The 24,794-nt window shown below is 47.4% G+C and overlaps 1 protein-coding gene across 1 annotated transcript in view; it reads left to right on the plus strand.

Moving 5' to 3' along the window:
* Casq2 (calsequestrin 2) overlaps positions 1-14,678 on the plus strand; it is a 57,353-nt gene extending 42,675 nt beyond the window's left edge. Inside the window, exons 8-12 of the mRNA XM_038310836.1 lie at positions 3,773-3,781; positions 4,049-4,103; positions 11,477-11,577; positions 13,417-13,491; positions 14,445-14,678. Of these exons, the coding sequence (XP_038166764.1) occupies positions 3,773-3,781; positions 4,049-4,103; positions 11,477-11,577; positions 13,417-13,491; positions 14,445-14,678 (474 nt within the window). The remainder of the gene's footprint in view (positions 1-3,772; positions 3,782-4,048; positions 4,104-11,476; positions 11,578-13,416; positions 13,492-14,444) is intronic.
* The last annotated feature ends 10,116 nt before the right edge of the window (positions 14,679-24,794 follow it).

Here is a 24,794-nt window from a genome sequence, read left to right on the forward strand (position 1 = left end):
ATGCTGGCTAGTGGCATTTGCTGTGTGGAAATCTGAGGGGAACCCATAGTTTCTAGCGTTCAGAGAACTTGGAGGCAAGGGAGCCTATGGGAACCTAGTGCTGGCTTGCCACTCTTCTGAGACTGCGTGTCAATAGCCAGAGTCCTTGCCAACTGCCCACAGGGATAAGGGCCAGCGACTTATCTAAAATCATTATTTTATATTTTATTTATTTTGTATGTGTGTTGGGTACATGTGTGCTATGGTACCAATGTCTGACGACGAAGAGGCCCAATGACAACCTGTAGCAGTTGGTTTTCCTGTCTTCCACCATGTGGGGCCCACTGAACTCGTCACCTATTTAGTGGCAAGTGCCTTTACCTAGGGAGTCATTGCCTCTCTTCCGAAGGACGCTTTCCTATATAGCAATGCAGAATACTTTCCAAGCTAGGACTGACGAGCCTTCGATTAGCCCCAAGGTGTTGCCACTGCCTTGGGGAGCTACTCCTTGTTTTCTTTAAGTCTGTTCGTTCCACAGAGGTGAAGGAAATCAGACAAAATACCGACGTGGAAACAGAGCTGCCAGTGTAGATAACACTAGTTTCTTCTCGGCAGGGCTGTTTTCTAACATTCTTTCCCCAAGGACGGTGTGTTACATTGTTACTCTGTGTTAAGAAGAGTGTTATTCAAGCGAATGCTGCTTACCCGGAGTTAATGCTGAGGGTTATGTAGGAGAAATAGCCTCAAAGTTTAACGCCTCAGGGAAGGGGAAAGTGCCTTAGGATAGTTAATGCTGAGGGTTATGTAGGAGAAATAGCCTCAAAGTTTAACGCCTCAGGGAAGGGGAAAGTGCCTTAGGATAGTTAATGCTGAGGGTTATGTAGGAGAAATAGCCTCGAAGTTTAACGCCTCAGGGAAGGGGAAGTGCCTTAGCTAGTTAAGGTAGTTGCTGCACAAGGCCGGGGAACCTGGGTTCAACCTCCAACAACCCACATGAAAGCGGAAGGAGAGAACTGACTCCTCCACACAGTTGTTCTCTGACCTCCACATGCCTGCTGTGGCACGCTCCCTTCCCCATCGCAAGCTCGCACAATAATAATAATAATACACCATCATAACCATAAATAAGATAATAACAATAATAGTAATTTCACCATCCACAACCCCAAGCCAGGACATTCATTGTTGGGCAGGAGCAGACAAAAAGCTGAGGGACCGACAGAAGGGTGTTGACTAGTGGTTCCACACACCCTGCTCCTTAGGGTCTGTGGCACGGCCACCGAGGGCACGGGCCGCGTTTAGCCTCTAAGCACGTTCATCGCACGCAGCAGCAATGAGCTTCTTCAGAGAAACTACGCTGTCATTTGTTGTTGGTTCTATGGTCTATATATGTATCTCACCCAAATTCATGTTTTGAAAACCTGATGTCAAATGTGGGGGGGGGGGGCTTTGGAAAGGTCACAGGCCGCCATGACAGAGCCTTCATAGTTGGAATTGCTGTTTTAAAAGATGGTGGTGCGTGTCTTTAATCCCTGCACTTGGGAGGCAGAGGCAGGTGGATCTCTGTGAGGTCGAGGCCAGGACAGAATCCAAAGCTACAGAGAAACTCTGTCTTGAAAAACCAAAAAAAAAGAAGAAGGCGGAGGAGGAGGAGGAGGAGGAGGAGGAGGAGGAGGAGGAGGAGGAGGAGGAGAAGAAGAAGAAGAAGAAGAAGAAGAAGAAGAAGAAGAAGAAGAAGAAGAAGAAGAAGAAGAAGAAGAAGAAGCCCTAATTTGGCCTTGGTGAATCATGCATATACTCCCAGAAGGAGGCTAGTAAGTTTGAAGACAGCCTGGGCTACATAGTGAATTCAAGGCCAGCTGGGGCTACATAGGGAGCTGCTATCTTAAAAAAGAAAAGAAAAGAAAAGAAAAGAAAAGAAAAGAAAAAGAAAAAGAAAAAGAAAAAGAAAGGAGGAGGGGGACCAAAGACCAGAGACTAAGCAAGCCCTCATCTGACACTGAATTTGTTGTTGAGGGCACCTTGGACTTCCCACCCCCAGAACAGTGAGAGATAAGTCTCCCTGATTCCTGTTGTTGATAAGCTATCAGTTTATGTCCCTTCATTATGGTGGACAGGGTGGACGAGCACAGAGGGTCTCTGGGCTAGACAGAACCAGTCAATCCCACTTAGGTCACCACTATCTCTGCGGCTTTAGATTCCTTAAGTACTGAATATGTATATGACGTGCACTTGTCTCATGGGTTTGCACGTGGATTCTTGCCCCAAGAGTTTATTGAGGAAAATTCTCAGCATCTAGCACGGCCTTCCCATACAGGCTTGTGCCCCGAATGCCTGAGATGCCCTGTCTCTCTGATAGTGTTCTATCCAGGGCCCATCTCAGCTAACGATCGTGACAGGCCTACCTGGAGCAGCCTGTCAGAAAATGAATATGGATTCTTAATTCTAAAACCAATTTCCAAGTGCATTCTAGAAGGGGAGGCAGAAATGAAGCCTGCTTCACAGTGTTACGGGTGCTCAATTCCAACTGATGGCAGGTGACAGGGACATGGGGCCGCCTAACGAGACCTGACTGGGGGAGTCTGTCTGGCGGTCATAGCAAATGGACAGTGGTGAACGTCAGAGTCTCCTTCTGGTCTCTGTCGGGTTTCCCTAATAACCTGGTGCACACACATATATATCTGTAACATTCAATTCCCCAGAGAACCCGGCCAATGCCGACCCCACTCTCTTGTTTTTAATAATAATATTTTCTATTTAATCTATCTTAGAATTTTTGGAGGTTTTGTTCATGCCAAACTCAAAGGGGAAAAATTAGCATTTAGATAGGATTGCAGCAGCATTAGAAGCAATCGAAATGGAAAACGGAGATGGGGGGAGGTTGAGTCCCCTACCCCCATAGGACGACTCTGATATGACAGAAGGATTCCCAATGAATCTCTCTCTCCTGGCAACTGTCATCGGTATACATTGGACTTTTTTTCTCCATCTCGTAGCATGGAGTCTCCAGAGGGTCACATTTGTTATACAAGAGTCTGCTCCAAACCCTCACTCTTCCTTCTCCAGTAAATAATCAACACGAAGGCAGGACAGGCAGGTAGTCTTCCTGTCCCAAATGTGCATCTGTGAAATGCTCTTTGCTATCTGACATGTCCTCAGGTTTACTTCCCTTGCTCTGGCTCCCTCTCCCCAGGAACACTCTAAAACCACCATCATCCCAAATTCCAAATTCTCCTTAGGGCCTCCCACATTCATAGAAATGTTCCTGTCAGGAGCTGGGAAGACGGCTCAGTGGTTAAGACCATTTGCTGTTCTTGCAGAAGACCTGAGTTTGGTTCCCAGCCCCTACATCAGCTTATCCTTACAGCTGCCTCTACCTCTAATTTCAGGGGATCTAACACCCTCTTCTGGTATCCTTCATACCATGCACTCACGTAGCGGCACCCCTGAATTGCTCCAGGGGCTCTGCTTCTCCAGCCAGAGGCACTAGTTGAATCTGCTTTTCTTGTGTGGGCACCAGAGACCCAGATCCTAGTTGAGTTGATGGTTCTTTACTGCTCAAGGTGGGGGTGCGGGATCCACCAGTCATGCTCAGAAGTCCCTGTGATCTGGTCCATCCCTGATGAGATCTCCTGGTGGGGACTTCAGAACTGTCACATTCGCAGAACTGTCTTGAAACTCTTAGATTGCCTAGAGCTGCTTCCAGAGTTTTTGTTGCTCCGGAGCCTCTGATAAGCCAGACTGACACGCTTTCCAATTTCCCGCTGCTGCTGCTGCGCTCTGGACTCGCCAGACCACAGGCGTGAGAACTATTTACTGCTGACTCTTGTGTGTGTTGTCCTGTCTTAGAAATCCACCGATCCGAGTCCCTTATCAAAGTTCCATGTGCCCTGCCAGTCACCCATCAGCATCTGCTTCCTTTGCGTGTGCCTGTCCTACCCCTTTGCACCTCAGTGTCCATTTCTGTCCCCTGCCCCTTTTCCATGCCAGCTTCCATGTTGTTGTCCCTGACACACTCGTTTATATTTCTCTTCTCTTGAGATGAACCTTTGATTCTTTCCTCTTTCAGGAAGATGACTTGAACGGGATCCACATAGTGGCCTTTGCAGAGAGGAGTGACCCAGGTAGGATACCTAGCCAGCCCCTATTTCCACCCTCACTAATCTGTTTAGCCATTAGCAGGAACCGGCTTCCAAGCCCTCTCAGCCAGTTCAACAGCAAGAAATTGACCCCCTCTAGTGGCCACCCGGTCGGTATGAGTGAGTCTTCAGCAGCAAATTCAGCCAGGGGTACAGAACTGCAAAGACGGTCAGCCACACATCTGGGCAGTAATCCCAGCTTTGTGGAGAAGATAGGAGCGTAAGCAGTTCAAGGTCAGCGTGGGCAACTTGTGATGATTGTACTCAGCTACTCAGAATGGGAATGAGCCCACAAGGAGAGCACTAAAACATCCTAACCTTACAGGGTGTGCGTGTGTGTGTGTGTGTGTCAGTTTATGATCGAACCTATATACACTAATCCAACCTTAACATAATGATAAAATACATTGTCTTCCTCTGGAAAGTACTATGTGCATAGGAACGGTCTAGAGAACTCTGCCAAACAGTGAGGACAGGGCAGAGCAAACAGTCCATTTTTAGAGTACAAGTGTCTCTCTACAGGTGGAAGGGTAACTTAGCTATTCTTGCACTGTGGGCAACGTTCCCTGGTTTCTGTCTTATCAACACTGGCGGAAAGAGAAGGGAGAGAACAGTGAATTTTGTAAGAGTCAAAATGCTAGTTCCCCAAAACAGTTATCCACAAGACAGCCTCCCGAGGGGAGGTGGAAGAGCAGATAGGAGGAGCGTGTTGGGGAGGCCTGGAACAATCCAGAATGTAGTCAGGGAGTCAAGGCTAGTCATTTGGGATGCCTAGCAACCAGGCCTTGGTCATAAAGAGTTGAAGCAGGGTTTCCTGAACTTGATGGGTGCGCAACTATGTCAGCAAAGGCCACCTTAGGCTGGTTCAGACAAGACCTTTAGAATCTGTGGTTTTATGGGGCTCTGCTCTGAGGCAAATCATGGTGGACCATTAGGTTTGGAACCACAGCTCCAGAAAGTGCGGAATTATATATTTGCCAAGAACTTCCATTGCCCTAGGGCATTATTTAGAGATTAGGACTGGGAAGTGCTAGCGTGCAGGAAGTCCTGGACTCTGTCCACAGTGCTGCAAAAACTGGGTGTGGTGGTATGGGCCTGTCATCTCAGTAGAAGTAGGAGGATCAGAAGTTCAAGACTATCCTCAAGCATGTGTCAAATCCAAGACTAGCCTGAACTCCATGAAACCCTGCCTCAAATCTAACAAGCAAACAAACAAAAACCCAAAATACCTTAAACCCAAAACTAGCCAGCCAGCCAACATCAACAAAGCAGATCTTAGCTTCAGACGAAGATACAGAGAAGTTCAACCCAGTCTAAGGGAACACAAGGTTGCTGGGAAGAAAGGACCTACTGGCTCGCCCATCAGTGCAAGCCTGATTCCTCAGAGGCTTGACAGGGCAGGTGCCCTGCAGATGTTTACGGAGCAAGTAGTTAGACCTTTCTTAATGATGTGATTCTGGAAATCAACACAATGTACGCCCTATAGCAGCCACCCTTTAACGCTAGCATCGGAGTGGGAATTTTATCCTCACAAGGCAGTGCAGGTCAGCACCATCCCATTCCAGCCCTTTACCAACAATACCCATTGACAGTCACTCCCACATTACCGACCCTCTCCACAGGTCGTAACCACCAATTGCATACTGTCTGTCTAATTATCTGTTCTGGACATTCCATATGAATGGAGTCATAGAATGGATAACCTTTTGCATCTGGCATCTTGTCTTTAGCATAATGTTTATATATATATATATATTCCCACTATATAGTATCTATATATCTTGACTATTTTTTTTAAGATTGAGTAATGTTCTATTGCATCAAAGCCAAATTGTTTGAGAGCTAGTCTCTTAAGTATCCATTGCTAGGCTGAATTTCCCACCATAGACTTGCAGAGCTGAGAATCCTCCTCAAGTATTTCTGGGATCTAGACTTGCTTTTTTAAAAAATTTTTCCTGTAGTGTCAGCTGCTTTTTTTTTTTACAGATCCTGGCTACCCTCAGCCCCCAGGTTTACAGGCTATAATCAGACAGAATTGGATCCTTGGTGTTGTGTGATCAGAGTTGCTGCTGGCAGCTGCCTGCTGGCAAGACTCCAGGGGGCTTCCTTGCCTCCCCACTGCCCCCTCCCAGGGTTGCAGGGAGGCCTGTCTGGCTGTCTGGAACAATAGAACAAAGAGGTCTCCCTGAACTGCAGGAACCTGTTTGACAGAGATTGCTGCCCTAATGAATCAAGCTTCTGCAAGGACTTCCACCTCCTCCCTGTGCAAACACCCCTGGGCCCTGAAGCTCTGCCTTCTCTCCAAATCCCAAGCCGGGGCTTGTCTCTGGGGAACAGAGCAATGCTGGGAGGGGAGGTCAGGAACGTGATCTTTCAGAGGCAGGGGCTGCCTTGGCACTCAGGGCTCTAACTGAAACGGGGTTCTAATGAAAGTCCCTGACTTTGGGGTCAGTCAGCATTTAACTACCTGGCAGCGATGTGCAGCTTGGGGCCCAAGACTGGGTCGAGGTCCTGGAGGGTGCATTCCTGCAGCTGGTTACTCAGATTCCTATGGTCTGACTAAAAGATCACTGGAGGACTTACCTAAGAAGACTGCACCCACTTTCCGAAAGAGGAAGGGTGGTAGGTCCAGCATGGCAGCCGCTTCTTAGAGAAAGGATGTCTTTGTTGAGGAGCTGTGAGGAAAACAGCCACAGTAATCCCGAAGCCACTCTGTGATACATGTGGCCGGTTATTATTATTATTATCCTGGTGTCAGCTGAGGAAGTGAGCTGTAAAAGCTCACTCACTGGACCACATTGCCCAGGGTCTCTAAGTCAAGGTCAACCTTGCTGCCAGCCCTTGTGACGTCCAAATGCATCCGGAGTGTGACGAAGGTGGCGATGATGGCCATAACTGTCACAACAATCGAACGAGGAAAGTTCAATTGTTATTTTCCTTTTACAATTGAGGATGCAGAGGCCAAGGGAGGTTACCAGGCTGGGGAAGAGTGGAACGAAGTGAGGGTTGTCTGGCTTCCCAGTCCACACCCTTAACCACAAGGCAGGCAGACTTCTGTGCCTCTCAGGCGGCATCTGACATCCAGGCGATCCTTCGGAGTGCCTCCCTCCTTCTCCACCCCTCCCTCTGCCTCCAACATTTGAACCACGGGAGAACAGAGACGTAGCCAGTTCAGTGCTGTGCACGAAATCACAGGGCTAGAGGTGCGGCAGAAAACTGGCTTGATCTTTGCTGAGGGCTCCTCGTGGGTGTGGTCCTCTTTTTGATAGCCCTTCTCCACAGCGACCCAGCTGCTGGAGGCTGCAAGCTTGTGCGGTGTTATTGCAGGGCGGTGGGGAAAGGGCCAGGGCTGGGAGATCCAAAGATGGTACCAAGGAAGTGAGACCTAAGCCGAGTCACTTGGCAGCATGAGGGTCCCGTGAATAACAAGGCATCCTCCTAGGGCCCACGGAAGTTCCTGATGCAGACTGTGAACTTCTGGGACGGCAGCAGCATTGGTCTCTTCAGAGCCCTGGCCCCCAAGAACTCTCCTTACAGCCAGAGTTTGCGTTCCCCTCGGCGGAAGGCTGAGCGCAGAGGGGTCTCCCTGGCAGGAATCCATGTCTGCTCTCTGGCCCTGTAGCGTGACCTGGAGTCTTCACTTGCTGTGAGCTTCCCCGGCCTGGCTGGGAAGGATATTAGGATGTTCTCGTGCCCTCCATCCATGCCAGCTGCTTGTTGCACCTCACCCTCCTCTGCCTACACCTTTTCTTGGGCTGCTCAGAGCAAAGCTGCAAGGACAGGTTTGCAAACGAAAAAATCCTCCTCCTCGCTGCTCCCAGATGCGTCTGCATTGGGCTGACATCTTCTTTACAATATTTGATGAAAGGTTTGCTGAGAGCGGTTCTACATGAATGCGCGCTGGATGGAAACCCTCTAAGGGCATTGGGAATATTCACACTAACAAGCTAGAAACACAAGGATGGCTGCCGTCTGCAAGCCCTGAGCAGATTTAGCAACAGGCCCTGGAAGGATGCTTCAAGCCCTGCTGCCCCTGAGCTTTTCCTGCCCTGGGGTTCTTGCAAAAATGCGTTAGAGATCAATTGTCTCAAACAGGAGCACTAAGTGCTTCTTGGAGCTCTATAATTTAAATTTGATATATCAACCTCACTATTTGATTATTGCTGGGTGCTGAATGTTACTTATAAGCCCAGCAAATACCAACTCTGCAGATAGGAATGGTTACTCCATATTCTCCAGTATATAGAGGAGGGGGCACAAGTATGGTGAAGTTAAACATCATCCCCAGCTCTCATGACTAGGAAGTGGTAGAACTGGGACTATGACCCAGCAGCTCGTCCTTCCACCTATCTCCATGTGTCTCTGAGTTATGAAAATGTATCATTTGACTTTCTCCCCACCAATTCTGGGATCCAAAGAGAAGAAGGAAGCAGAGCAGAGAAAGAATGCTGGGTAAGAAATGGCAGGACCTGCTTCAAAGCCACGGGCCCCATGAGTGGCTTTGAGTGGCTGTCTCACTGAAGTAGAAGTTCTTTGAAAAGGGGAAGGGGGGCTCCCAGCCTTGTGACCTCCTCACGGTCTTCCCACAAGACCCAAGTCTGGAGAATTCTGCTTTTGGAGAATTCTATACAACCAAGGACCCATGGGGCTTTCCCTCGGGTTCTTGTAATTTATTCCCCTATGCGTCTCAACTTGGCTCTGGGTCCGAGCACGCGGAAACTCAAAGGCACGCCTAAGGAAAAGAGAACATCCTTTCAGAGAGTCTCCAAGCTGGGTGATACTCACCTCTGGCCTGCCTAGATGCCCACTTCCACGTGGACAATGGCAGGAGGCCACTGTAGGGCCACAACTTTCCTAAGCCCAGGCAGAGACCCTTTGGTCCACAGCTGCCCATAGTGTGGAGTCAGGAAGAGCATCCTCAGTCTCTATGGACTGAGCATAGCTAGCAGCCAGGAGGAGGCTGCGAGGAAGGGGCAGTCTGGGCAGCACCATAGGCCTGTTTGCTCCTGGGCCGTAGCTCCGTCTCAGACACAATCACATCTGCAAATGGGGCCTTTCTCTAGATGATTGTGAATGACCTAGACCTGGGCCCCTAGGGGCTGGCGCAGGCCTGTTCCCACCAACCTCTGCCAGGGAAGCAGGAAAGGATAATGACAGGGTTCTCGTCACACAGGGATGCAATTCCCAGAGGCCAGTTGCTTGTCGTGGGAAACCTGGCCTCACACTCATTCCCCAGCCCTCGGTCCTGAACTTCCAGACCTGCAGTCTAGGGGCTGGGAAGGGCCTGTCGTTCTCACAGCCTTCTTTATTTAGGCCACCCTGGAGACTCTAGGCTTACTTAAAGCATCACTGAGTTGACCCCACAGAACCCAATTTTTTACTCAATGTACCTTTTTTTTATATATCGCTGAACCTGTTCTAGGATAGAGACAGCAGGGGCAGTGTGATCTTGTATGTAATGTTTCTTTAATGAAATCCCAGCATTATGTGAGCTTTTCCATCAGAACACGGCAGCATCTGTAGGTCTGGTCATAGGTATGGCCTTCTGCAACCTTGGCATGGGAATCTCTGCTCTCCCTCCAGGAGGCCCCGTCCACACTTACTCAGCTACTTGAACATGGTCTGTGTTGTTGGACCTCTCTCTCTTTGTGATTTGTAAAACCTGTCCAGGTCCCTTTTCCCGTTTTCATTTCATCTTCCAGAGAACTGGCCATGTCACCTCAATTATTGTCCTTTTCTTCTCCGAGATGTGCAGTCATAATTGCGGGGTCTGGGGGAATTCTCTCTTCTGGTCTATGCATTTGGATCCACAAGTCCACAGACAACTCTCCCATGAATTCCCTTATTTTCCTCCACTGAGACATGACCACATGCTCAGAAGAGGGGCCACAATGTACCCAGATGGCAGCAAGGACATTTGAGGCTGGAGGAGGGAAGCTTGGCTTTCTCGATGATGCCCACATGCAGGAGATAAGAAACACAGTTTCCCCATCCCCACCCTCCGAACAGCAAACACGTGGGCTCTAAAGCAAAACCCCTGTGTTTGTACAGAGGGGTGTGAATCTCAGGCCACAAACTCAGCTATCACAGATACGTAACTTGATTGTTTAGAACCAAACTTAAAATGTCTCTTTTGAGCTGTATACTACTGCCTGGTAGGAGCTGATCCTACAATTGGTCCTCTAGCCCCACTCAGTCACTGTGGTACCCACACAGAGCTGGGTGGGATTACCGTCACTTGTACACACTGGCATCTGTTGAGAAATCTGTTTTTCTGTTGCCTCTGTGGTCCTTGTTCCAAGCAGGTCACCACCACTGGCCCTCTCCTCCCGCCTGCAAGACAACATCATCAGATTTGCCACCGTGATCTTGTCTCTGCTCAGGTTCTGAGATGGACTGGCCGTTGGTGGCTCACGCAGGACTTTCTTACATAAGTACTAGGGGACTTGCCAAGAGCTTCCCTGGTTTTTTTTTTCATTTTCCTTAATTTAACTGTTTAACAAAATATTAGTTCTCTTGTGGATTCCCTGAACTCCCAGAGATTCTTCATGTGTACTATGTGCACATATGATGTATGTTCCTCACATATATACAAACACACACACACACACACACACACACACTCAATGCTTTTTGTCAGGAACCTGCCAGGATCAGACCATTTGTCTCTGCTCTAGTTGTGTGTGGGGGTGTGTTCAGGGTTTCCAGTATCACTTACTGAATGTTCTTGCAAAATTTTTGCTTATGGAAAAAGGAACTGTGTGCTGCGGGGCTCAGGCTCAAAGTGCGGAAGGCCTGCCCCTGCTTTTCCTATGATTCATCCCCTCTCTGGGGCAGAGAATATTGCTGACGGAGGACAGAGAGAGCTGGCGCTACCAGAGCTTGTGCCGGAGTGGGCTGTGGAGCAGAGGGAGGCCAACCCAGTTTGAAGGCATTGGGAATTTTAAGCTGTTCCGGGTCCGTAGAGCAGATGTGGGGAACCCAGGGATGGCACATGCTTGGAACACACAGGATTATTGGGGACAGGCAGAGAGCTTCCTCTGCTCTGGGACTGACCTTTGTCACAAAGGCCACTCAGTTTTCATCTCCTGATGAACAAATGAAGGTAAATCTTCATTTAGAAAGGGGGCCACTTCCCTGTGACCTTTCAATTTCTCTGCTTAAAACTGCCCTGGCTTTCTCTGTATGAGCTCCTTTATGTCTGCGGCTCTCCATCTGACTCATGTTATAGACTCACTCTGTAATTGAGGGTACGCACCAGATGGCCATGAAAGCCCTGTGGAAAAACCATGCTCTCGTACTCCACGTGAGGAGAGCTGAACGCACTGGCTGACTCAACTTTCTTGAACCCTATTCAGATGGCTACGAGTTCCTTGAGATCCTGAAACAGGTTGCCCGGGACAACACTGACAACCCTGACTTGAGCATCTTGTGGATTGACCCAGATGACTTCCCACTGGTGAGTGGCCCAGGCCAAGGCCCCATCCCTGGTGGCCTTCGCCATCCATATTTGTGTTCAGCACAAAGTCTTCAAGCGTGAGGGACAAACTGAAAGAGTAGAAGACATTGGAAGACACCTAGAGGCCACTGCATATGGAGTGGGTGCATATGCTTTTAATACGGCATTGACCTTGGCTTCGTGTGCTCACAGCAGTGGCCAGATTTTACCAGTGTCCTCACTTCGGAGATGTCAAGAGGTGACTACTCTTGGAGAGGCCCATCCAGGGCAGCTGGGAGCATTCCTTCTTTTAAGCAACAATATGGTCCTTTTGTAATCGCCACCCATCTCTCCCTGAGCCTCCAGAGACAACCTAAATTATTAGAGAATAGAGCCAGAAGCGAACACTTTGTAGTGCTAAGAACTTGAACGCGCTGTCTGAGGGCAGAGACCATGCCTGGCTTGTTTGTCGCAAGCTCTCTAAGACTCAGAGTCGTGCCTAGCTCACATGGAAGGCACAGTGACTTTACCACCCCAGTATAATCTCTGTCAATGAGAAATAGCAAGAAAGCTCTAATAATTCTTAGTTTTGAACAAAGCATACAAAATTCATGCCACACAGGAACCCAGTAATAATAAATAACACAGGAAGCTACTCCTCTACTGTAATGAACATTCCCTATTGGACAAGAATGCTGAACCCCAACACTATATAGGGTTGAACTTGAGTCTCTTCAAGAGCCTTGAAGACTAACACATAGATACTAAATTACAGTGATTTGTTTGCAAATGTCCTCCTGTTGAGGGAGTCCTCAACAGCCCTAAAGACAGGCATTGTTACAATCCCTATCCCACTAAGAAAGGGCAACATCAGGATGCTAAACTTAACCTAGCAGATGTGGAAGTCTCACTGAGACCTATAGTAAAGTTAAAGCTTGGTCTATTGATTGCTTCTGGTATGGCTAACTATATCAATTTGGTTATTTTCTGGCAATGACTGGTTATTAGACAGAAAACACTAACATCAAATCCTATATGAACCAAAGGCAGAGACTTCCATAACATTTGAGGTCAATGGTACAACTCTGGGTAAGCATAAGAAAGCCACGGCCATATAAGCACACAGCATTGCTTTGCTGGTTTGTTTTCTGTTGGGTGTATTTCCAGTTTTCCCCTACTGTCTCAGTATGCAAACTTGTAGATGACCTGTCATTTTTTTGGTCAGTCTGCATCTATCTGGGTACTTGCAAAGCAATTTCCAGGCATTTCTAATTTCCAGATCCACAACACCCAAGTCCATGCAAACCCCGCATTTCCTAGGGAAACTTCTGCCCCATCATCCCCATTTTCTTAGCTTCATGGACTCCATTAGCCCCGTTGGACTGCCCCAGCCAGAAATCTGTCCAGATGGAGCCCACACTGGGCTGAAGAGATCTGGCTTGTGTTTGCATCTTATGCCAAGTTACAGCCTATCCATGTTTTCCCAGGCATCTCATGTGACAGAGAGGCACAAGATAAGGGCTTCTAAGAATGGAACATTTAAAGGGAGGTAGAGAGAAATGGCTTTTTTGTTACCCACAAACTACCAACAAGTTATAATTTGGGGGTTGGCCTGGGCCAGCTTTGTGCTAGTCTCCTTGAGAGTGGTGGAAGAATTTATGTTCGATGTTACAGCTCATGCTGTGGCACCTTTCATTTAAGGCATAAAGTGCTGTAGAGATGGAGCTAGCCTTCAATATCCTAAGTGTCCACAATTGTTTCAAAGGCATTCAACCAATCACAAACCTGGTTACTACAGTGGGCTGGCAGGTGAGTCCAGCCCTCTGTCTACTATCTAACTTGGCCTTTTTGTTGCTGCAGCTTGTCGCTTACTGGGAGAAGACTTTCAAAATTGACTTGTTCAAGCCACAGATCGGGGTGGTTAATGTAACAGACGTGAGTATCTCCACCAAGGCCTGGTCAGGCAGTCTCAGCCAGCCTGCTGGCTGTTACACAACCCCAACTATGAGATCATTCAGGAGTCTCCAGCTGCAAGTAGAACTCTTGGGGCTTTCCCAAACTCTAGGAGTTTGCTGGTACAGCCCGAGCCTGGGCTCAAGCCAGTCCCAATCTTCTCGAGGAGTGTATTTCCTTGCTTATGGAGAAAGTCCAACCTGACTCATTGACCTTGAACTTTCCACCCAAGAACATTCTCTTGTATTCACTTTCCAAGCCAAAGATACAAGGCCTTCTTATACAGGCAACTCATGCCTAGAGCTACCATTGCCTAAGAGAGATGGAGAGGTTGATGTCCAGAAGCCCATGCTAGCAGTCAGCCACCCAGTCAGGAGACCCCGATGACAGAAGTTTCAGCACGGATGAACTCAGGGTGGGAAGGGCTACTGAGGTGAACAGAGTGGGAAGAAATTTAGACTCAGTCCAGACATCTAATACATAAAAAGACAGAAGCAGGGCAGATTCAACAATGTTAACAGTGGGGAGAAGGAGCCACAATAGAGGGCCCACTGCAGCCCAGTGAACACAGCTCTTTTTGTGAATAGGGGCCAATTAACAAGGTCTCTTTGCTGCCGTGTGGTATTCTCTCAATCTCTACATTTCTTGACTTTTGAAATTTGAAAGAAGATTCATTCATTCATTCATTCATTCATTTATATGTATGCACATATACATTCTCTTGGGTAGTAGAACGCACATTTCTTTTGCTGTTATTGAAACAGAATAATACTGCACAAGTGTTGTGCGGTTTGGCACTTCCGTTTGTCTATCTGTACGTGTCCCTGATAGGTGTGAGAGACTTGGAGGCCTACTCAACAGAGCTCCTTAGAAGGTCCTGGTCTGTCTCAACCTCCACCCATTCACGCATTGGTTCATTCTGGATGTCGCTGCAGGCTGACAGCATCTGGATGGAGATCCCAGACGATGATGACCTGCCCACAGCCGAGGAGCTGGAAGACTGGATTGAGGATGTGCTTTCTGGAAAGATCAACACCGAAGATGATGACGATGAAGAGGAAGATGGTGACGGCGATGACGACGATGATGACGATGACGACGATGACAATTCTGATGATGAGGATAACGATGACAGCGATGATGACGACCATGACGACGATGACGACTAGCTGAAGACCTGGGTGCATCTGATGAGAACTACATCACAACTACCCCCTACCGTGCAGACAACCCAAGGGGTCAGCAAGCAGCGGTGCCCACACCCAGCCAGTTCTTTTCCGTTCTCCAGCATCTTTTTCTAGTTGGTTCTTGGCAGAAGTGGTACGCCTTCTGTTTCAGTGAACGCCTTCCCAAACCCAGCGGTCCCACTCAGCAGGGGCGGGGGGTGGGGGTGGGACGAGTCCCATGCTGACTTCTTTTAAGCATTGGGGGAACAAACAGCTCTTGTTCTTTGCTAGAGCATCGGGGGTCATGGAATTCTGGGAGTCTGGGGATCATATCTCCTGACACCTCTACTCAAGTTTACTTACTGTCTTTGATTCAGGCAGTGACAGAACTGACAGCTTGCTATTAGTTCGCAAGCAGAGAGAGGATTTCTAACCAGAGCCTGGGAAGGACACGTGATTATTCAATTCAGTCCCCAAACCCAGAATCTCTAGGGGAATCCAAGCCTTCAGATGGCAATTAGAATCCTTGAAATGTGTGGGCATCACCATTATTTGTAGAATATTAGGATGCTGTGTGTGGGTCAGTTAGCTCTCTGAGCATCCCAACGGTTGGCAAGCCTCATGTATTCACCAGCAGGGAGTGTAGAGAGAGACTGAAGGTTGAAGGTTTTTCATTTTTCTGATGGAGACAGTTTGGGTCTCTGAAAGAATTTGCTGGTTGCCTCCTGTGATCTAGGAACTGAATGCCCCTTCTCTGTCCCTGCTAGTGAGCTGTCCCATTCTGAGTTAGAATTGCTTTATCCAATGGTCAATTAACTCCCCATTCATCAGCACTCCGCAGTTGACCAGGGCAGCGGTAATTAGAGTTCATGATGCCCTGAGGCAAAGAGGAAAAAAAATCCCCAAGTGCCTTTTCAATTGTCTGAAAGTAACATTGTGCTTGGTAGTTTTCGTTGCTAAGTAAGTGTTCTAATTTATTTTCAAAATCTGTTAACGTGGAGAACACTCTGTGTGGCTTTGTTTCTCAAACTGGGGCAGTCCTTTTATGGAATAGTAATAAACCGACGGACATTAAACTTGTGTTTTGAAAAGATCGAGGCTGTCTTGATAATCCTACCCTGGCCTTTCAGAGTTTGTTTGCTTTTGCTGGGTTCCAGTTCTAGCCCTCTGCTCCTCTGTCTGCCCTTCCACAACCAGCATTTCACAGGGTCTCTCCGTCCATGTTTCCAGGCACTATCGTGTATGTCACCATTAGCTACCACCTGTGTGTTCATGACCTCCTCTAAGGGTCTCTAACCTTGATCTCTGGGCTCTGACCTTGGTCTCTGATCCATTGGCTCGTAAGTTGAGGACTTCAACTCAACACAACAAAGCCTGAACCCCCCCCCCCCCCCCCCCCACGGGTCCTTTTCATGAAGTCCTAGCTTCGATGAGTGCTTTTACTATCTCTGCAATGGTGTCGGTGACTGAACGTGCTCCCATGCCATGGGGCGCACACCTGCGGTCACAGCATTTCTCATTCAAATGACAACACATTGCGCAGCTGTGCTTCCACTAGAGAGAGGCTCTAAGAGACAAGCCACGTCCTTATCTCTGTATCCCGAGCACTTGGTGCCTTGCCTGTCACTAAGCAGATCCTATTTATTTCATCAATATGTGAATAACTGGTCGGTCAAAGCAGCTGTCATTGCCTACCCGGGTGTGTTGGGTAGCGTATCACGTGCCCCGCCCTGGAATAGGTAGTTTTTGTTGCCATAGCAAAATACTCGAGAGAAACAACTTAAAAGAAGGGATTTCACCTCAGCTCATGGTATCAGTATTAAACTTTAGTTTTAGTTCTGCTGTCTCCATTGCCTGGGCCTGGAGTTAAGGAAGAATTTCATGGTGGCAGCATTTATAGCAGAGGAAACTGCTGGCCTCTCTGCATCAGGAACCCCAGAGAAAGACGGAGGGACCAGGATTCCAAACTATCCTTTAGTGCCCTCCCTCCGGTGACCTACTTTCCCACCTCCTAATAGTCCGTGCATCTATGAACTCATCAACGGACCAAGCCGGGTTAGTACCCTCATGATCCTAGTCACCTCTCAAAGCCCCACCCGTGAATTGAGAATCGAACTTTCAGTCTTTGATGATATTCAGATCCGTCTTATAACAGAAAGCCCCAGTGTGAGAGGCTTAAGCAACGAAAGTCTGCCTTCCCAGAGTTTAGTCCAGTGTCAAGGTGTCAGCTGTGTTGGTTCCTGCTGAGGCCTCTTTTCCTGGCTTCTCATCTTGCTTGCACATGGCAGATAGAGATAGATAGATAGATAGATAGATAGATAGATAGATAGATAGATAGATAGAGATAGATAGATAGATAGATAGATAGATAGACAGACAGACAGATGAGAGAGAGATGGATAGATGATAGACAGGAGTTCTGATTCTCTTCTAGGACACCTGTCCTATCAAACTAAGGTCTCACCATATGATTTTATTTGCCTTTGATTGTCACCTGAAAGGGCCTTGTCTTCAAACGCAGTTATATCAGAAGCCAACACTTCCTTATAATCTTGGGGGTGCCCAGTTCAGTCTAGAATGCAGGGCCTCACTATAATTTTCTCCCCTCACAAAACTAAGCAGGCTGTTCTGTGTGTTCCACCCACCCATGTCTCCAGTCACACTTCAAGCAAACTCTTAGGGAGGTGATTGTCCCAAGAAGTCTCTGATGCTGAACTCTGACGTAGCCAAGGAGTGGGGGTCTGATGGGAACGCAGTCTGTTTCTCAGTCCAGCGCTGTTCTCAGAGACCTAGAAATGTGCGAATCTGCAACTGTGCTCTGGTATTCCTGTATCAGCATCCCTGGGAGCCAGCTGCTTCTGCCTGGACAGTTCAGTGAGCAGCCGGAACCCTCTGAGCTGATACACATGGAGCGTTTTGTTCCATGACCAGAGCATGACGCTGAGTGCTTTACATATGTGACCGCAGCTAATCCTTGGAGTAGATTAGGAGATGCGTCTGGTTATTGTCCTTAATACAGAAGGACACAAGAGGACTCAAGGATTGCAAAAACACTTTGAAGGGACATAGATACAACTGTAGTTGAGACTTAAAAGGATTGACATTAAGGATCAAAACACTGCATTCCTTCCCCCCCCCCCCCCCCCCCCAGCGTGTCTGAAGAGGCAGACTCACACGAATTTCCCGCAACTGATTTTATTGCTTGGATGAATCCGTTCAACTTCCCATCCCGAGTTCATAATCAACTCAAATGACACTAGAAATGGGGGCTAATTAAAAACACAAGATCTGCTATTTTGCTAAAAGAAAAAAGAAAGAGGAAGATTCAATGTAGAATCTGGAACAAAGAATCCTTTTCAGTGTAAGTCAATTAAATGCCATCTTAGACTTGAAAGGCGCTCGTCTTTTCTAGGAGAGATTGTGGCCTCTCCAGTCTTCAGGTCTGTCACCCTACAAGGAGTCACTATTGTGTCGTGGGTAGACTACTTGTCATCTCACTTTCATTGCATGGGTTCCTCACCTATAGATCTGATAGTAACCTTAGGGGACAGACTTGTTTACTCATTTCTTCTCTGCCCAAGTTTGGGTAGGCAAGTAATAAATTTCAAGACAACTTTGCAAGCATGATACACATCGACTTTAATGGCTAGTCCCTCTATTAAGAATATACAAAATAAACGTAGTGATAACTGAAGGGGAATCTTAACCAAAGAGCTTTGACAACATGGTATCAATTGCCTGGATTGGCTTAGGAGAGCCACCTACTACAGAAACAGGGCCATACGATCCCCTTGGCTCTGTGAGGACGTTTGTGGTACATGATGATCTTTTGCCTCATGCAAAGGACACAGCCTCAGCCTGGGAACGAGCATGGAAGTGCCATGCTGTCTGGGAATGGGATGGCCACAGCCACCTCGCAGACCTAAATATTTGCAGGATGGATTAAGAGGAATCTTTAGAATCAATGCGATATTTTTACAATCTGAAATCTTTAGCAATAACTTCAATTCCGAGGGATACCTCTGGGACCCCGATCGGCCCCTAACACTCCTAAATAATCACGTGTGATTAGTTTGCAGTTGAGTGTACTTTGTGCTCCCACTCACTCATTCATTAAAAAGTCAGACTTTTTAAATAGTCTATAGATCAATAGACCCCCCTAATCTTCATTGCACATAGATTAGGGAAGGTAAGAATGAGCAGGTAGCTGAACAGAGAAACAACAGAGGAAAAATGTTTGAAGTACCCAGCTTCAGTTCTGAAAAATGCATCTTCATATTTCCTGAAATATGAAATCTGAGACCACAGAAACACATTTGGACATGGACCTAGGCAGCAGAGCTAAAAGTCAATTATCATTTTGGATTATCCATGGCAATGAGCCTGGGTAACTAGAGGATGTTCACACACCATCTTGGCACTAACGGGGAATGACATCCTGTCTGTGCCGTCTACCGCCAGCCGGTCCAGCCTCTTGCTTTGGGACTTTACCTACTGTTGCCCTGATGCTCATTACATTGCTTTCTCAAGATTCCTCCACGCTCTGCAGCTACAGCCGTTGGGCCCTGTCTGCATGTGGCTTTAATTTGTTCCCCCAGCAGGGTTTGCTTGTGAACTTCTGAACTAGGAACATCTGGGCTGGTGGCCCAAGGAAATAGCTTATCATTAATCTATACGATAAGTATCTTCGAATCAATTGCTTTCTCTGATCCCCGTCCATGCAACTGGTAGGAATTTGTGCGCTATCAACATTCCAGGCGAGCGAAGGGTAGCTGATGCAGAGCAGCAAGCATCAACGTTTTTCATCAAATAATCTAGTTCCCTCATCTCAAGTAAGTCAATAATTTAAAACCAATTACCAGACACAATTGACTGCGCGCCTCTCACCCCTATCCACGGTGTGACGGTTTTTCCCCCCATTTTCCTGTCTCAAATATGGTTTTTTACTCGATTTACTCGCGAAGTTGGCTTCCTCTCCAGGTTTTAGAGAAGCCTCAGGAATTCATCTTTTGCTCTGTATTCATTTAGACTTTTCCTTCCCATACATTGGCCAGTGACTGTTCGTGGTCGTCACAGTGATCAACGCCCTTCACTGCCCTTCCTCCCCTCTCCTACTCCACTTGCTTTTCATACAAACGCGAGGCTGCAGAAAATCAAATCAAGATAAAAAAAAATTTCCTTGAAAAGATAGCAGAGCTTACACCTGAACTAGTCACATCAGAAAGGGAGACAATACGCAACTTGGGGTCTCAATTCATCTTCCAAGGTTTTAGCATACCTGATGTGTGAAATGTTTTCTAGTGAATTAGGAAGGGATGAGGGCATCGATGGGGGACCGGAAAGAAAACCAAGTAACATTAGCTACTAGGTACCATGTGTGGCACTGGTCACATGTACATCATGTGCAAACATACTAATATTAACAATAATACTATTATTTCAAAATTTTTAAAGAGGAAGACCCGAGAGAAACTGGGGTAGCTAATGTCACTGCAGAAGCCAAGCCTTGAACTAGGGTGCTATGCATGCACATGGAGAGAGGTAATGAAGTTGAGAAAGTTGTAGGGCAAGGACAAGTCTCGATGGATTTGCTATGAGAGAGAGAAAGCTGTCAATCATGACTTCTGATCTCTCTCCTGGGCATGGTAGCCAGTAGCATGTGCAAACAACAGAAAGACCAAATAGTCTATCAGGAACTAGAGTCATCTTCTTGCCGGAGATAAAATTTTAATGACAAAATATATAGGAAAAAAATGTGTTCGTAACGCTGGACATAGGCAACAAACAACAGTGTCCCTTTGATTGTGGCAGCTTACTGCTCTGAGCTTCCAGTCAGTGGTAGACACCAACCCTGTCACCAGCATCAAGACCAGAGGGCATTTCACAAAACAAACCTTAGAGAAACAACGGGACTTGTGTATATGGCTATGAGTCATGCAGTTCATTCAGCTACATATTCAGAAATGTCCAGTTAGAGCACGGGACCCAATCAACGTGGCAGCGTGCATTGAGGCATCGTCACTGTCTTAGGGTTTCTACTGCTGTGAAGAGGCACCGTGACCATGGCAACTTTTATAAAGGAAAAACATTTGACTGGGGTGGCTTACAGTCTCAGATGTCTGGTCCGTTAATGTCATGATGCACCATGGAGGCGTGCAGGCAGACATGATGCTGGATGGAGAAGCAGCTAGGTGCCCTACATCTTACAGGTAACAGGAAGTAGACTGAGACCCTGGGTGATATCTTGAGCATAAATGAGACTTCAAAACCCGCCTCCACAGTTCTTCCAACAAGACCGCACCTACTCTGACAAGGCCACTCCTCCTAATAGTGCCACTCCCTGTGAGGATCATTTCCTTTCAAACCACCATGGTCATATACAAATGGTATTTGGCAACCCTAGGTACAGGCTAGGCAGAAACTGCCCTTCTTGGTTACAAAGCACAATACTAATTATTCAAAAAGGATATGGTCCATGCCACATGGTTTGTATTGTTTACTCTGTGAGATAAGGATAGATGCTGGGTTCAAAATTCAGAGATGAAAATCACTGCTAACAAAAGCAACTGTCAGATAGCATCTCCTAAGGCCCGGCCCAGACAGCTCTGGTCCTCACCATAGTTCAGTTCATTTCCCCTGGTGGGGACAGTGTCTGTCACGGCTGCATCCTTACTGGTTTCCTGTGCTCTGTGAATAGTTGCTCTCATTGGTGGCTGTTTAGAAATGAACTTTGGTTCAGCAGGTCACAATTTGGGGGTTCCAGAGGAGCTGACAATTTAAAGCTTGGAGTAACCATCATAAAAATAAGATTATTAGCATTGGATTTTCTTAAGCCCACGTTTCTACAAAATGACCATTCTTTTAAGACTGTCACTGAAGGGCAATAGCCCCTGAAATCAATGGTTACTTCTCCCTTCCCAGTTTCTGGACGGAAACTTCATGCTTCCAGCTACATAATTTATAATTCAAATTGAACTGAACTTGTCACCATTGGTCAGGCGTCTCAATGCCATAACTAATCCCCTGGAGAAAGGTCTGTCATTTGATGTTTTCATAGACTGGGGTTTGAAAACTCTTACATCGGTGGTTCTTGCCCTGCGGATTGTGACCTGTGGAGGCTTATCTAATTAATGACCATCTTACAGGGGTCACCTAAGGCCATTGGAAAACACAGATATTTACATTACAAGTCATAACAGAAGCAAAATTACAGCTATGAAGTAGTAACAAAAATAATTGTATAGTTGGGACTCACCACAACATGAGGAGCTGTATTAAAGGATCGCAACATTAGGAAGGCTGGGAACCACTCTCCCACACGGTGAGCAAATTCACAGTGAATGTACCTGGCTTCGCCTGAATGCTCAGAGAAACAGAAACACAGGCAAAAACAGACAAATTGCATACACAAATGCTGTGATCCAGATGTCATTTCAGGGCCAAAATAATCAGAGACTCAAGATAAAAGCCTGGGAGGTTGTTACATTTGTCCCCAGGAATTAAGACAAAAGTCTCTTTATTTCATCTCGGTGAGAACAAGTCATTGGCCTTTCTGAGGAAGCCACCTTGCCTGCATTGCCTCAGGCTCCAGGAATATCTACGGTGTTGAGAAACTCCACTCCACAAACATTCATCAAAGAGGTGCACTGCATGGTGAAGCAAATTGGGCGATCCAGGCAGAAAGGGACAGGATGGCGGGCTCGGTGTCCTAGGCTCTCATTTCATTCAGTAGTTTTTCTCACCTTGTTCACCCTTGGGAATTCATCTTAACTCCCAGCGCAGTGGCCATGTGAGCACCATACCCCCATCCCTCTGCTGGGCTAACTTGACCCTCCCACCTAGAAAAGCCAGCTCAGGTCCCTGTGCGCAAGGCCCAGGTTAGCCTTTTGCTCTGGTCCAGCGAGGAGAAGTAGATGTTGGAAGGAAATGGCGCTGGCTGCAGGGAGCAATGCCGCAGCAGCTCAACTCCAGCAGGTTAGGGTTCTCCCGGGAGGAGGGAATTCTTCAGGTCCTCCCATTATGTATCCCAGTGGGTCAGCCTGATGGAGAAGCTTCCCACAGTCCCAGATGGTAAAACACAAAGTAAAAGAAATGATCGTTCTCCTGAGGAATTTTCTGCCTCAGGTTCCCAGTCATGGTGGTTGTCTCCAGGTCCCTCCTCCACACCCAGAAATGCCAAACCACTGAGCTCATGCTTCAGGGTAGGGTGGGCAGAGGGACCTGGCTCTAAGGGCATGTCTGAAATCCCATTTACCAGGCAAGAGTCCCCTGCAAATGAAAGGATCCCTAATTAAGAGCCTGTGGGGAGGAAAAGGGGTGCAGAGTCTGCAGATCCTGGCTTAGCACCCCTGGATGGCGCCAGCACTCGTCCCCTCCTTGTGACAAAATACAATGTTTGGTCGGTATGGGTATTCCACTCATTTTCATTTGAAAGATGTCAGAATGAAACCCATCGCTCTCCACACACTAACTGAGAAAGCAGAAAACAGAAACCCATGTCCCAGATCTGATATTCTGAGCATCTGATTAAAACTCAACAGGCGCTTTCAGCGGGGTCTAGCTGGGGTCAGCTCAGGACTCTGTTGAGTACCAGTCAAGAACCACACTCAGGGCTTAGAAACAAGGCATGTTTTATTTATAATGGGATATGACAAGGTTACATAGTAGTAAATTCACAGTAGTGATTTATCTTTTGTGATGTAACAAGATCCATAAAGAGCAAACACTACCCAGAAATACTTTAGGCCAATTTATTACCATTTGAGGTCTCCACTGCAGGACTCTTTAAATTATCACCCAGACATTCCTGTCAATTTCCATAACTAATCATCGGTTGTTTCTTTTAAACGTTACATAATAAATGCACAGAGGCTTCCAGGGAAGTGAACCTTGAGCAGTAACCCCCATAGAGCTTGCCCTTTCTTTCTTGCTTGCTGTTTGCAGGTCGCCGAGGTCCTAATGCAAGAACAAATTTAATGGGCATGCCTGCAGGCTGACAACAGGCTCCCACAGACATCTCCTCGGTGAGAGGACGGTATAAGGGATAAAGGAGAACACAGACAAGGAGCCGCCTTAGAGTGACCCTCCAAAAGCTGGGGGCTCCGAGGAACTCTCTGAAGAGATGTAGACCCCCACAGGCTGTCATACACACATGTACACATGAGACATACATTGATTTGTCACTGGTCATATGAATGTCATGATTGCCAATAGGCAAACATGTCTACCCGGCAACACACACTCAGAGAAATACAGGCAGAAACCAGCCCTCCCCTTCCCTGATTTGCACCCACACGTGGGGAGTCTTACACAGCAGGGCCAGGGTTGAGAGTAAACCAGGGACTTTGCGTTGTTGTTTCCCTGGGTCAGTGGTTGGCAATGAGGAGGAGTGGGCAGACAATGTCTAGGGTTCAATATGTTGATAGACGCTTACAGACAGAGCTCTGCACTGGCTAGTTCTATGTCAACTGGACACAACTAGTTATCAGAGAGGAGGGAGCCTCAATTGACACATGCCTCCACAAGATCTGTCTGAAGGCATTTTTCTTAAAAGGTGATCCATGGAGGAGGTCCCAGTCCATTGTGGGTGGTGCCACCCCTGGGCTGGTGGTCCTGGGTTTCATAAGAAAGTAGGCTGAGCAAGCCGTGGGGAGCAAGCCAGTAAGCAGCATCCCTCCACGGCCTCTGCATCAGCTCCTGCCCCCAAGTTCCTGCCATGCTTGAGTTCCAGTCCTGATTTCCTTTGATGATGAATGGTGATGTGGAATCATTAGGACAATAAACCCTTTCCTCCCCAAATGCTTTTGGTCATAGTGTTTCACCATTGCAATAGCAACCCTAGGACAGGCTGTTACATTTAAGACATGCACCCAAGACGACAGTATGGAAAGGAGACTGACCACCACCACTCAAGGTGTGGCAAAGACCGTAAGTCTTTGTAAGACTCGCCAGAATGGCCAGCTCTCCCCCCCCTTCTTTAGAAAGGAGTCCCATGCTTCTAACAATGAATTGCGATGAGACAGACATACATGAGCAGGCCACTGACTTCACCCTCTCTGCTGTAAAGAACCTGTCTTTGTGCAGATCTCAAAAGGGAGATCAGAGGAAGAGAGGGAGGGA

Source organism: Arvicola amphibius, chromosome 14 (assembly GCF_903992535.2).
Source record: "Arvicola amphibius chromosome 14, mArvAmp1.2, whole genome shotgun sequence".
Taxonomy (NCBI): domain Eukaryota; kingdom Metazoa; phylum Chordata; class Mammalia; order Rodentia; family Cricetidae; genus Arvicola; species Arvicola amphibius.